The sequence below is a fragment of the Pongo pygmaeus genome, chromosome 8 (genome assembly GCF_028885625.2).
Source record: "Pongo pygmaeus isolate AG05252 chromosome 8, NHGRI_mPonPyg2-v2.0_pri, whole genome shotgun sequence".
Classification (NCBI taxonomy): Eukaryota; Metazoa; Chordata; class Mammalia; order Primates; family Hominidae; genus Pongo; species Pongo pygmaeus.
This window is the reverse complement of record NC_072381.2, coordinates 35,372,924-35,385,937: the sequence shown is the minus strand read 5'-3', so window position 1 is coordinate 35,385,937 and position 13,014 is coordinate 35,372,924. Positions and strand designations below refer to the sequence as shown.

At 33.7% G+C, this 13,014-nt stretch overlaps 1 protein-coding gene across 37 annotated transcripts in view; it reads left to right on the top strand.

The window, feature by feature from the left end:
- Window positions 1-13,014, top strand: part of PARD3 (par-3 family cell polarity regulator) — a 710,416-nt gene that overhangs the window by 473,777 nt on the left and 223,625 nt on the right. For 14 of the 37 annotated variants that reach the window (XM_054503368.2, XM_054503363.2, XM_054503373.2 and 11 more), the window contains 3 exons: window positions 2,865-3,054; window positions 7,278-7,429; window positions 8,457-8,501. In XM_054503368.2, the coding sequence (XP_054359343.1) occupies window positions 2,865-3,054; window positions 7,278-7,429; window positions 8,457-8,501 (387 nt within the window). The remainder of the gene's footprint in view (window positions 1-2,864; window positions 3,055-7,277; window positions 7,430-8,456; window positions 8,502-13,014) is intronic. The other 23 variants (XM_054503380.2, XM_054503379.2, XM_054503375.2 and 20 more) reach the window with 4 other exon arrangements.

Below are 13,014 nucleotides of genomic sequence, written 5' to 3'. Positions count from 1 at the left end.
GATTTTGTAATAGTCCTGGACATTCATCAGAAAGTAACCTGTAGTGGGGCTGCCTACATAGGATTCTTCCTTTGAAAAGCCTTAAACATTTTTCTAATGTTTGGTCTCTCTTAACTAACAATAAAAAACAGCAACAAGGCAGCTGGGCACAGTGGCTCATGCCTGTAATCCCAGCACTTTGGGAGGCCCAGGCAGGTGGATCATCTGAGGTCAGGAGTTCAAGACCAGCCTGGCCAACATGTGAAACCCGGTGTCTACGAAAAATACAAAAATTAGCCGGATGTGGTGGTGCACACCCATAGTCCCACCTACTGGGGAGACTGAGGCAGGAGAATCGCTTAAACCCAGGAGGCAGAGCTTGCATTGAGCTGAAATCGCACCACAGCACTCCAGCCTGGGCAACAGAGTGAGACTCCATATCAAAAAAAAAAAAAACAAAAAACCAGCAACAAGGATAATCGGCATAACTAATTTAACCAGCACATCCATTTCATAAAAGACATCACACATTGTCATTTGTAAGCCTGGGACTTCAACTATTTCTCAACTTTTTTAGCTGAATAATTTTTCTTTTTAAAACAAAACAAATCTGTTTTATCCATTTTAGAATTTATCTCAGTAGTTTGTATATTCATATATATGTGGTGAGTTTAAGAAGACATATTTAGAACATTTTTATCTTAGCAATTTGACACAGAAAAATGGAACATTAATGTTTTTATTGTGAGTCATGTCACTGGCACAGTTTTCCTCTAGTATCCTGTGTGGTGTTACCTTCTATGTAAATTTGCCAATGAATAAATGTTTAGTAAACAAACATTTTGTATTTCATTGTTTCACTCCTCTACAAGATACTGAGTAGTTTACTTAGTTTGTAGGTCACTAGTTAACTAGTTGAAGAAAGAGGAAAGTTTGCCTATCAGAAATAAATTGAAGCCTTCTCAAGTCATAGAAGGTTTCACATTTATGATGTGCCAGCTACTAGAAAACATAATTAAGGGATCGTTGTATTGTCTAGGTGGAGCTTAGTAGAATATGTAGTTAAGTTTTTTAGCTGTCCATTACCCTGGTATAATCTTGGAGCCATAACCCAAAACTATATTCCTGGCAAGCATGTTAAATGGAAAATATGGGTTTTCAAATCTTGTGAAATATTAGCCTTTCAAATCATGGGTGAGAAAAATAATGCTAAATTATTTTCTTACTATGAGGAAGATTTCTTGCCATTTATCTATGTATACAATATTGTATCACAACAGTTAAGGTATATTTCTACTCAGAACAACAGATTACAAAAAAAATCATATGCACCTTTCAGTGTTCCATATTGCTTATTAGGCCATCTCTCAGAATATATTGTGTAAAACCAGAAGTTTTAGTTTTGTGTTTAAAAATGAATGCACTATGATTATACTGTAATATTTCCTTTTAATAAATTATGCCCATGTGAGGATTTGGTATTTAATATTGTGACATGCCTCATCAGTGGTGAGTTGTCCATTGGGGTAACTGGTTTTATAATTCTATATACTTTGAAGAAAAAAAGTATGTCTTGAGAAGGAAACATTTCTTTGGCTAATAGTGCTAGAAAGTCCCACCTTATTGATGAATGATACTTTTGCTGAACAGGTTTCTATCCTAATATTCTAACACTGTATTAGAAATAAATGAGTAATTTGAATTCAGGTAAGGGAAATGGCTAAGTATTACGTTTGATTTACATTTTTATCATTAGCATTTATATAAGCTGTTAATTTTCATAGTTTGTCAAAATGGGTGCATTTGAAATCAAAGTAGAAAGTTTTTCTTGGTAACATGCTGAGAAGAGTTTTCAGTGAACTTACAGTATTACTACAATAGTGTAGTTGATGTTAAATGAGGAATGCAGTTGAAATCCCCAGCAAGTTTACTTTTTGTGGGTTATCCTGAAAAGATGTAGCAATTTAAATAAATTTTGCTCCTTTGCTGAAATGTCTAGAACAATAGAATACAGACTTTTAAAAATCCTTCACGCTTGTGTATGCCATCCCAACATCCTCAGTCATGGCCTGAAAAACCTCTGGCCACTCAGATCCTAATTTTTTGCATCAAGATCACTCCAGGTGTCTCTCCTTTTCTAGGCTTTGTTTCTGTTGATACTCATCTTTTAAGTGTCATCTGACTGCATCATGGGCTTTTCTCCATCATGCATTTAATAATGATGTTGTTGCTATCTAAAATAAATATCATCATTTCTTCTGGCAGAAGAGATAATATTGACCATTTAAAACCTAATTCTCATGTTAGCTTTTGCCAAGATTTCCAGCACTTCCTACGCCCAGTAACCCAGGCAATTACAACACAAGTGAATGGCTTTGGGCTCATCTCTACACCACCATACAATTATCACTGCTTGTAATTCTTTCTCCTTCACTAGGGCATACGTCCTTTAAGGACAGAGACTGTGTCTTGCAGTACCTGCTCTGCAGCAGTTGCTCAGTGAATGAATGAATAAACAATGCAAGTTAATGGGGCTTTGTAAATTTCCTGGTAATTTTTCAAAGGACATTCACAGTTTAGAATGCATGTAGCATTTTCACATTAGAAGACATTTGAGAGAGTATCTTTGGCTTTAGGAAACTTAAAACCAGAAAAATTGCATGCATTGCCCTGAGCTATATAGTTGTAGCATCAGAGGTAGTAATAGACTCGAGGTCTCTGTTTGACAATCATTTATGAAAAATAAATGTGCTAAATTCTGTTTTGTTCTACCAGGTTGAGCAGATATGTGGAAAGTTAGACTAATATAGCAAAGTATTAAAATTAATAGATGTAACACTTTGATCGATGTCTAGAATTTCTCCTCTTCTTTTTTCACTGGACAGGTAAATACCAGCTGTCCCCTACAGTGAATATGCCCCAAGATGACACTGTCATTATAGAAGATGACAGGTTGCCAGTGCTTCCTCCACATCTCTCTGACCAGTCCTCTTCCAGCTCCCATGATGATGTGGGGTTCGTGACGGCAGATGCTGGTACTTGGGCCAAGGCTGCAATCAGTGATTCAGCCGACTGGTAAGCTCATCGTCCAGGGTTGGAAAACATGAATTAATTACAGTCCCATTTTATGTTTAAGTGGCTTACCGCTAAATACAGTTAATCATTTTTTTAATAGCCATGCTCTGTCTTCATGGTTTTTATATACTTATGCTCTTTTAATAAAAGATTATACCCCAACCCTGTAAATTTAATTGTTTTAGCCTTCAAGAGCTATAGTCAGTAATATAACCAAAACAATGACAAAACTACTACCAATCAAAAAACCGTGCTCATTTGTTTTTCACTTTCACTGTTTATGATTTATTTCACATCTGTGTTAATTTGATGCATTGTTTTTCAATTAAATAAATAAATTCTTGGCAACTCCCTAAATTGATGGCGACAATTAGATAACTTTGCAAAACTAAGAGTTGATGTGTTCTAAGAGTGGGAGGAGGCTTTTTTTAAAGTGTTTTTTTTTTTTTTTTTCAGAGTGCTATAACCATACTGTTTAAAATGCTTTGTAATTGCTTTTAACATAGTGACTTCTGGGGCACTCCCTGCTATTTTTTCTCCTGTGTCTTTCAAAATAGAAGAAACCATTTGATACTACTGAGCCAATGTGTGGCTCATGAAGGTGGATGTGTGCCTTAATGTTTATGCCTAGTAATTATATACATCAATAAGCAAAAGCAAAGCTCCTCTTGGGGATGACCTCGCAAGGTTGTAGTGATAATTAACACAAACTATGTGAAGTATTGTACCAGAATTTTCTCATTGCCCTTTCTCTGGGGTCTTTTATGAATATATCAGCAAAATCATATTTAAATGTTATGGTGTTGTTTCTTCACCACTTAGCCATTCCTGCTTCCTACTGTTTTTCTGCCTTGTGTCAACATTAAATATTAGATAGGAGGTGTCTAGGGGACTGGCATTTATTTGCGTTAACATTTTTAGTGATGATCTTAACAAAGTGAACCACTCCCCCAGTCCTCTTCCCTGACTCTCCACATGAACACACAAAATACAGTTCATTTATCTGTTAATTATGAAGATGTTCTCTTAGAATAAATCACACCTCTTATTTGGGACCTTGAAAAGTTCATCTCTAGCTTTTCATTTCTTTCTTTTTAAATTCTCTTTTTGAAAGTACAGGATTTAAAAATAGAACTACACTCAAACCTGCATGATAATGGCCCATCTTTGAATGAGGTTTTTGGTTAAACATAGAAGGGAAGACTACAATATAAAGTAAAAACCCATTTGAAATCTGCAGTTGGTGTTACATTGACTGCTGTGTCTCATATCTCTTTCTGAAAATGAAAGTAACAACAGAGAAATCAAGGATTAGATAGACGCAGTGTTCATCTTAGGGACAAAAGCCTTTAAATCTCTACCATGATGAGAAATTGTGGAGGTGGTCATAGTCTTTGGGGCCTTATAAAGCAGTATATTAGTGAAAATAGATAAATAACTAGAAGCGATAGATTATGGCGTTAATTTCCCTAAGGGGGATTTGCAAAATGGTGAGGACTTGTATAATTTTGCTGTGGGGAATGTGGGGCAAAGAAAATAATATGAATGAAGGGTTATCCAAACAAGAATGCCAGCTGTTCTGAATCACAGCAGAAAATGCAAGCTTTTCCAGCCTGACAATATCTTCTCTAATCCTTGATGAAAATGCTATGAAAACAAAAGGCCAATAAGACAGGATTAATAACTGGAATTTTAATAACATTAGGGGTCAGGATATGGTTACATTCTTTAAAGAATCAGCTGTCATTCCTGCAATCTAACTTGTTAAATATTCCAGTGTACTGTTTATTGTGTCTGAAATAAGTTTAATGGGAATATTGATAGGGAAGAATTAATTTTGTCATAGTTTAAGAATATTTAGTTATTTTAAGACTCTTACTAATGCACAAACTCATTTGACATTTTAAATTGTATCTGTAGTTTACTGCACAGTTGTCAAAGGCTATGTCAAATGGCTAAACTTATTTGTTTACTTATAGAATATACTATTTTCTTTTTTTTTTTTTAGAATATACTATTTTCAATCCATTAATCAATTGAGAGAACATTAATAATGTGTTCCTGGGGGAAAGGAAATAACAGCAAATTCTAATCTTAATAGTAACATAATTTTAGAGGATATAAAATTAAAGATGCACCAATATGTGGTTTTCAGGCAAGATTGACAGTGACAATTTGTATTTCTTTGAAAAATCTTTTACCAACAATTTATTTCTACTAACACTGTATTTCAAATGCATTCTGTTCACAAGTTTGATGCAGTATTGGAGTTGAGGTTTTGTTGTTGTTGTTGTTGTTTTTGAGACGGAGTCTTGCTCTGTTGCCCAGGCTGGAGTGCAGTGGCGCGATCTTGGCTCACTGCAAGCTCCGCCTCCCGGGTTCACACCATTCTCCTGCCTCAGCCTCCCAAGTAGGGAGTTGAAGTTTTAAATTATTCTAGAAGAGGTAAAAAGAATTAGTTAGCATGTACAGAGTGACTGAAGAGATCCACTGACAATATATAAAAGAATTATTGGAAATATATTATTTAGATTTTGCTGCTGCAAGATTGTGTCATATTACTTGTCATATGGGTTTGGATTTTTTACGTCTAGAAGTGTGTTTTTTCACTTGGGTGTATGTGCTGTCATCATATAAGCCATTTACACCAAAGCATAGTAGTATGTGAAGGGGCATCTGAGGGTAGATGTCTGTCATCATAATTTGTATTTGATAATTTGAGATAGTCTTCATTGGGTGATGACTGACTTGTTTAGTAGTTAGCAATTTAAATGGGGCTTTCACCTTAGGTTGCTGAATTCTCTCATTAGCTTTTTAAGTGAATGAGACAACTATTCTCTTTATTGAGCATATTTAATACATGATGAGCTCCAAACATTTCAAGTCACCCTACCCAGTGGCAGGGCTTTTGCCTGCTATCTTACTTTTCAAACTTTTACCATAGCTCTTTAAGAGCCAACTCTCATTTCATTCACAGTAAATTGCAACTACATTTCTGATGTACATCCAAAGGTTGATTGTCTTTTTACTAGTATGAATGATAGTTCTTATAAGACCATAAAGGGTTAGAAAAGCTTGCTTCCATCAGAAACACGAGGAAGACTATCATAAATTCAGCTGACAGTGGAAGGAGCCCTGGGCGTTTTTAGTGTGCTCAGTTAGCTGTAGAGGGATGTTCTCTCACCTGACCAGATAGGCAAGGTGGCTGGACCTGATATAGTAGAGCTAGTATACTTACTTACCCAATGTGCCCAGCACAGAGAAAACCCTTTTCATATTATGAACTGTGGCTAGAACACCTTATAGCACTTTAGAATGTGTTCACAGATTTTTACAAACAGGAGTGATTCTGGGACATCTTCAACCACTTGCATTGGAGGAACACTTCAGAAGACATCCTGTTACCAGGGATTTGCCATATGCTTCCTCATCATCCCCACTTGAGCCACTGTGTTGGTGTCACCCAAATCAAATGTCATCTAAACTTAGTCAGGTTCTTCCTGATTCTCATATACTGTTTATTCACTCATCTATGCATCCTCAGCATCTGTTTCATACTTCTGGTTTAGTATTTTTCTTATGAGCTCATAGAGTACAGGGATTTTCTTATCTGTTATTTGGACCTATGTACCTGGCACAATGCCTTAATCAGAATAGGTTCTAATAAATGTTTGTTGAATTGATTTCTTTATTGATTTAATATTTCAGAGAAACTGCAGCCTTATGAAATGGCATGCCATAGTGACATATTTTTTTTCTTTAAAACAACATAAAAGATACATAAGGCTAGAATATACTGTTTTTGAAACTTCTATTTAATTACAATTTATATGGTCACTTGTTCACTGCTAGTGTTTGTGTATAATATATGACAGGTTTCCTGAAAAATTCAATTTTTCTAATATCAGGCTCATTTTTTATGATCACCTTGAAGTAATTCTGTACTGTCAAGTAGAGTGAAGAAACACAGAGGAAAGTAGAGAAGGAGAAAATTCACATGGAGAAAGAGTTACTCTAAATGTTAAATTAATTTTGTATTTTTCTGTCACCTTCTATACAGCCACAGTTTTTTTTTAATGGACTGTATTGTATTATTTAGTTCAATTTTTCTTGAGGAATATACATATATATATTTATACTTGCAGGTATGTATGAACCTCCCTAAAATGGATGTGTGCTATTTTTAGTAAATATTTTTATGTTTATATTTTTCTTCACTCCAGCTCTTTGAGTCCAGATGTTGATCCAGTTCTTGCTTTTCAACGAGAAGGATTTGGACGTCAGAGTATGTCAGAAAAACGCACAAAGCAATTTTCAGATGCCAGTCAATTGGATTTCGTTAAAACACGAAAATCAAAAAGCATGGATTTAGGTAGTGAGTACAATCTCCATGAATCTTTATCTAAATAAGGTTTAAATGCTTTCAGGATAAAATTGATGGTCCCAAGCAGATGTCTGTTTACTTTGAGCAATAGAGAAAATAAATGTGAAATGTGGCAATTTGGCAAAAATTAGTTTTTCTCCCAGTTTGAGATAACAATATTACTCGTAAGTGGCATGTTTACATAATATGCAATATGTTAATATATATGTTTTCTTAAGAGAATGGAAACAAACACATGTGCATATCATGCTATGTCCATGTATCTTTATTTTACAAAATAAAATGTTTTAACACTTTGGCTATTTAAAACCAATTTCGTTGAAATTGTATTTGGTTGGTTGTGGGATTTTTGAACTAGAAGAGAAAATTTTGGAGAGAAACCATTATCTCAATCCATGTCTAGAATTTGGTTACTTCATGATGTCTTCCTTTCATTGCTGTTCTTTAAGGTTTATTTATTGGAAGCTTTCATATTTTGATAAGGCATTTAATCAAAGTAATAATTTGAGAATATTTATTATAGAAAGTATTTAAGAGCAAATGAGAGGAGGAAAATAATCATAGTTGTTCAAACACCAATCAGATAGTGTCTCTAAATCCAAATCCACCAAAAAAAAAAAGTAAAATAATTAATTATATTTATACACTGAATGATTTAAAACCTTTGTTAATCAACTGTAACTTATGCTGTTCTCTGGTGGCTGTTTGTATTCCAAGACTAAAAGCATTAATTTATCATATGCATAAAGAAAAATTTGGTGATGCATTGCCTTGGCTAATTATGATATGCTAACATATAACACACATGTCTGTGAAATGAAATGACTGGCATATTGCATGGAGACACTGCTTTTTTTTCCTCCTTTTTTGATTATGAATGTTTGCTTGATGTTTCATAGTATTTGCATGAAATATTAGCTGAGGATCGTCACCTAACTAAAAAGATCTGGGAATGGTGGAAGCATGATGGGCTATGGGAACTAACTGGGCTAACCATTATACATTTACCTTTTAACAGTAGCTGACGAGACTAAACTCAGTACAGTGGATGACCAGAAAGCAGGTAAGAATGGACAGTTAGACTGTTGCCATAGAAACCATGGCCCACAGAGCTTATCACAATTATAGAGCTGCCAATCATATGCCATGTAAACATACATATTCCAGTCTTACGCAGATGTTTTCATTGTGAGAAATCAAATTACATAAGAAAAGAAATATTTTCTGTTAGTAGAAATTTATCAGTGGTGTACTTACTAAATAGTAATATAATTTACTGCTTCAAAAAGGCTAGAAACAACCTAGATTTTCTTAATTATATTCATGTAAGGATGTCTTATCCCAATTTTTAAAAAATCAAAATCCTGCAAACATGATCTGTTATGGTAGACTCCTAGGTTTTTAAGTCAGCTATGTGATGTCTAGGTTAACATCCAAAAAGTGATTTTCAGAGTGGTGATTTTGATTTGAAAGACAATAGTGCCAATATAAATATTTTTCATCGTAGGACAACGTCCGGTATTACTATCATTAGTCATTCAGAAAAGCGTATTCTTTTTTTGATGCTGGAATTAGCTTATAATTAACCTGACGTTGTATTAGACTATATAATGCATATGGCTTCATATCTTAACTTTGTGAGCTTGTTCTAAATTCGTTACTTCTAAAATACTGCCAAATCATTCCATAGAAACAATGGATTATATTGAACTGGGATTGCATTATAGTCATCGATTTTGATTTTTATGTTATTGTATGACAGTAATCACAGGAAAGTCTTTTAAGTGTAGTTAACGTGCTTTGTATAATTGACCATTTATGACTTATTATAAGTTTGGAATAGTGTTTTAATCTGTATCCAGTATGATGTAGTTACACTACTTAGCACTAATTAGCTTCAATTTGCATTTTTAACTTGCAGTAGTAAATTAGTTTTAGCCTGCTTAACAAGTGTGTATCCCACATATATATATGTAAAAATTATTGTGGACATGGTTGGAGTTATATTCTTTGGAGTATAAGAGATTGTAAAAAAGACATCTAATAAATCATAAGATTAACTGTATTGCAAGACAATTAACCATAGCCTTATCCCTTACTGAGTTGTTTGTTGTTCTTATGAAACCTAAAGTTTATTGAATCAGAGCTAAAGAGAAATGTTATGGGATAGTTCACATATGTAAAATAGTAGTTAGTTTTCAGAGTTAGCAGTATAAGCAATAATCCTGATCCAAGTAAACAGTCATAAAAACCAAATTGAGCTGCTCAGGTTAAAGGACCTGACTTCATATACAATGTCAGTTAGGTAAAATAAGAAAAATACTTAATTTAACCAACTCACAGCTACTATAAGGAAAAGGACAGTTTATTGTGATCTACAACATAATGATATCCAAGTTATAACTCAATGCATTAGATAACTTTCATGGAAAGTCATTACATAAGTTTCAAGGCAGATTTTATAGTCTAATCAAAAATCAAACTGTGCTAGATTCTAGAGAAAAAGAACTGGTTTTTGTTTTTTTTTTTTGTTTTTTGTTTTTTTTTTTTTTTTTGCACTTTGTGCAGTCTATTCTACCAAATTAAATTAGAAAATCTTGGGGCAAAAAGCTATTACAAAGATGTCAGAATACTTGGTCTGTTGATTTTACATCTAAATGAATAAAATACCTAAAGTAGATATTTTATTATGTCCCTGTCCCCTAATATTAGAGAGTGAAAAGATTTTCACTTATTTTTCTTTTGTCACTTCACTTGAGTTTTCAAGAAAGATTATGATTTTATAGATTAGTCCAAAGGTTTTTGGGAGAATCATAGTGACATTTTAGCATTGAACATCTGTCTAGCCTAGCCATAAGCCTTTCATAATGAAAATTGAATTACATTTCCCTCTGCCCCTTGCAAAAGACGTCCTTTCCTTTCCTTTCTTTTTTTTTTTTTTTTTTTTTTTTTTGGCAAGAGGGATATTACTAAATAGGAATAGGAAACAGATCTAGGAAAGTAGTATGATTATGATTTCCCTCTTTTTTTTTCCAGATTTAGGAATCTTGTATCATATTTTGGGGATAAATATTTCTCCACAAATTATAACAAGGGAGAACAGGTATAAGAAGAAAATTGGATTTCTAATGGTTTCATTCTTGAAGTATAAAGATTAGCAAAGTATGCTAATGACCTAAAAGATTTGTGTAAAGTAAGAGCTTAAAATATTGTTTTAAAATTAAGACAAAAGATACTGACTTTTATGGTGTAAATAAAAACAGTCTTTTCCATATATTTTATGTACAAAAAGACTTTTTCAATTTTCATTACTAGTAAAATGCTAAGTTTGTAGTGTTAGGGAATCCTTTTAATTTTTTTCTAAAGGCACTTGACTGAATCAATGTGTTAGGAATTTTAATAACTTAACTGGGAAATCCTAACATATCATTCAAAACCTTTGTTATAGTTTCTTGGTCAAATATAGTACTAAAGTGTATGTTACTCGTATTATAAATCAAAAGTTAGCAAGCTTTTTCTGTAAAGGAACAGATGGTAAATATTTTAGATCTCTGTTGCAACTTTTACATTCTACCATTGTTGAATGAAAGTAGCCATAGACAATATATAAATACATGGGCATGGCTGTGTTCCAGTAAAATTTTCCACATTTGACGCACAGTTTGCTGATCTGTGTTACAGATTCAGAAGTTGTAGATAATTGACATTTTGTATAATTTTTTATTATGAAAGTTTTCATCTATACATAAATATACAGAGAGTAGTTCATTGACCTTCCACAAACTCAGGGCCCACCATCCACAATGGTCAACAGTTTGCCAAAAGGTTATTTCAGAGTGTTATGAATTTAGGGAAACAAATAGGTAGGTAAGCTCTGAATTGCGCTTACAAAATTATCGTTTATTGAATTATACTTTGACCATTGTTTTTCTTTCCAAGTTTGCCTGTGTTTATGCTTAGGGACACTCAATTTTAATGCATACTCATGCCATTTCTGAAATTCATTATTTAAGTTTTTATTGCTGTCAGTACACTAAGTAAAATCTCAGCTAACTTTACATAAAGAAAAGCTTAATATATATAAATGGTGTTTTTATGAGAATTTTTTCTGGAAGCATGAAATCTTTATTCATGATATATACTCACATACAAATACATACACACATACACATATCCTTAATAAACTCAAGAAAGCACCAAACATTTGCCCAATACACGTTTATGGAAGCCAAATATAGCTGGTAAATTATGAAAATTGATAGGCATTTATTCACAAAAGGATCTTTCCAGTGCTAATTCTAGAAACTATAAAGGTAAATATCCCTGCCCAGGAATGATCTTTTCCCATTCTTTTTTATTCCTTGATTTCTTATTATGTAGGTTTTTGGGACAAAATTCATTTTCCTTCCCATGACATGACTTTTATGAGTAATTTAGAAAATGCAGTTGTCAAAAATTGTAGTGCTAACCAGAAAAAGTAAGATGGATCTCATTCAAGGAAATAAATTTCATGAACTTTTGTCATAAAATAAAGAAATATAGACAAACCTGCATTGAGAAAGCTAAATATGACATCTTTTTCTTTCCAGCACAACAATTTGTGGAATATTATTTCTTCATTAGAATCATGTGTTTGCCTTCCTGTTTGTGCTACATTTTAAACATATCTATTCTTACCCAAAATAGCTTCATGTAACATCAGTGAATCTTAAAAAATTAAATTTTGTTTTGAGTCTTTCAGTGTAATTTTAATTCTGTTTTATTTTCTGAGCTGTGGAAAGCCTATGTCACAACTATTTGTCTTCTGGGTAATAACATGATCAACATATGGGCTGATGACCCCATGCAGAGATAAACTATTTTGTTTTTCCTACCCTCTATTTTTTTCACCTGTCTTTTTGACAGTATATATGAAGAACCAGTTCTATAACCTGGATTGCCCCGGTGGTGGTGTAGAGCTGGTATTTCAGTCATCCGGAAGCTAAATTAGTCTACCTTTGAGTGTCAGGTCAGGCAGTGATGGATGAGGCTGTCTTACCTGGTTAAAGAAATCAGTTTTGATTGCCTTCCACAACTTGGTACTATTGGTATTATCTTGGGTCCTTCTGCCCTAGATCCTCAGGAAATAGAGCCGAATTTTTAATTCCTGGAATTTGTCCCTGTCATCCTCATGAAATGTTCTGGTTAATTGCTAAGTCGTCTTTCTTCTGTCCATCACCTGTTTTTCAAACATATTGTTCCCAGGCCTAGAGATAGAAGTACTCATATCCAGTCTCTCCTTTTTTATTTCCCTCTGAGAGACAGCCCTTATGTAATGTTTCCGTTCAAAGCTTGTGTTACTCTTTCTATAGAATATCCATATTTCCCAGGGTTGGGTTTCTACCTGCTGCCAGGTTGCCCTAACTGTTTTGGTGACATGTTGGCCCCCGTGGTCTTACTCCTTATGCAGTGTTGTGGGTCTGCAGTTTAACAAGGAAGAGACTTGACAGAGCACATTGATGTGCATGTCTAGCTTCTGTTCTAAATAATTTTAAATTGCCAAAAAAAAAAAAAGATTTTAATTAAGTGCAAAGCTT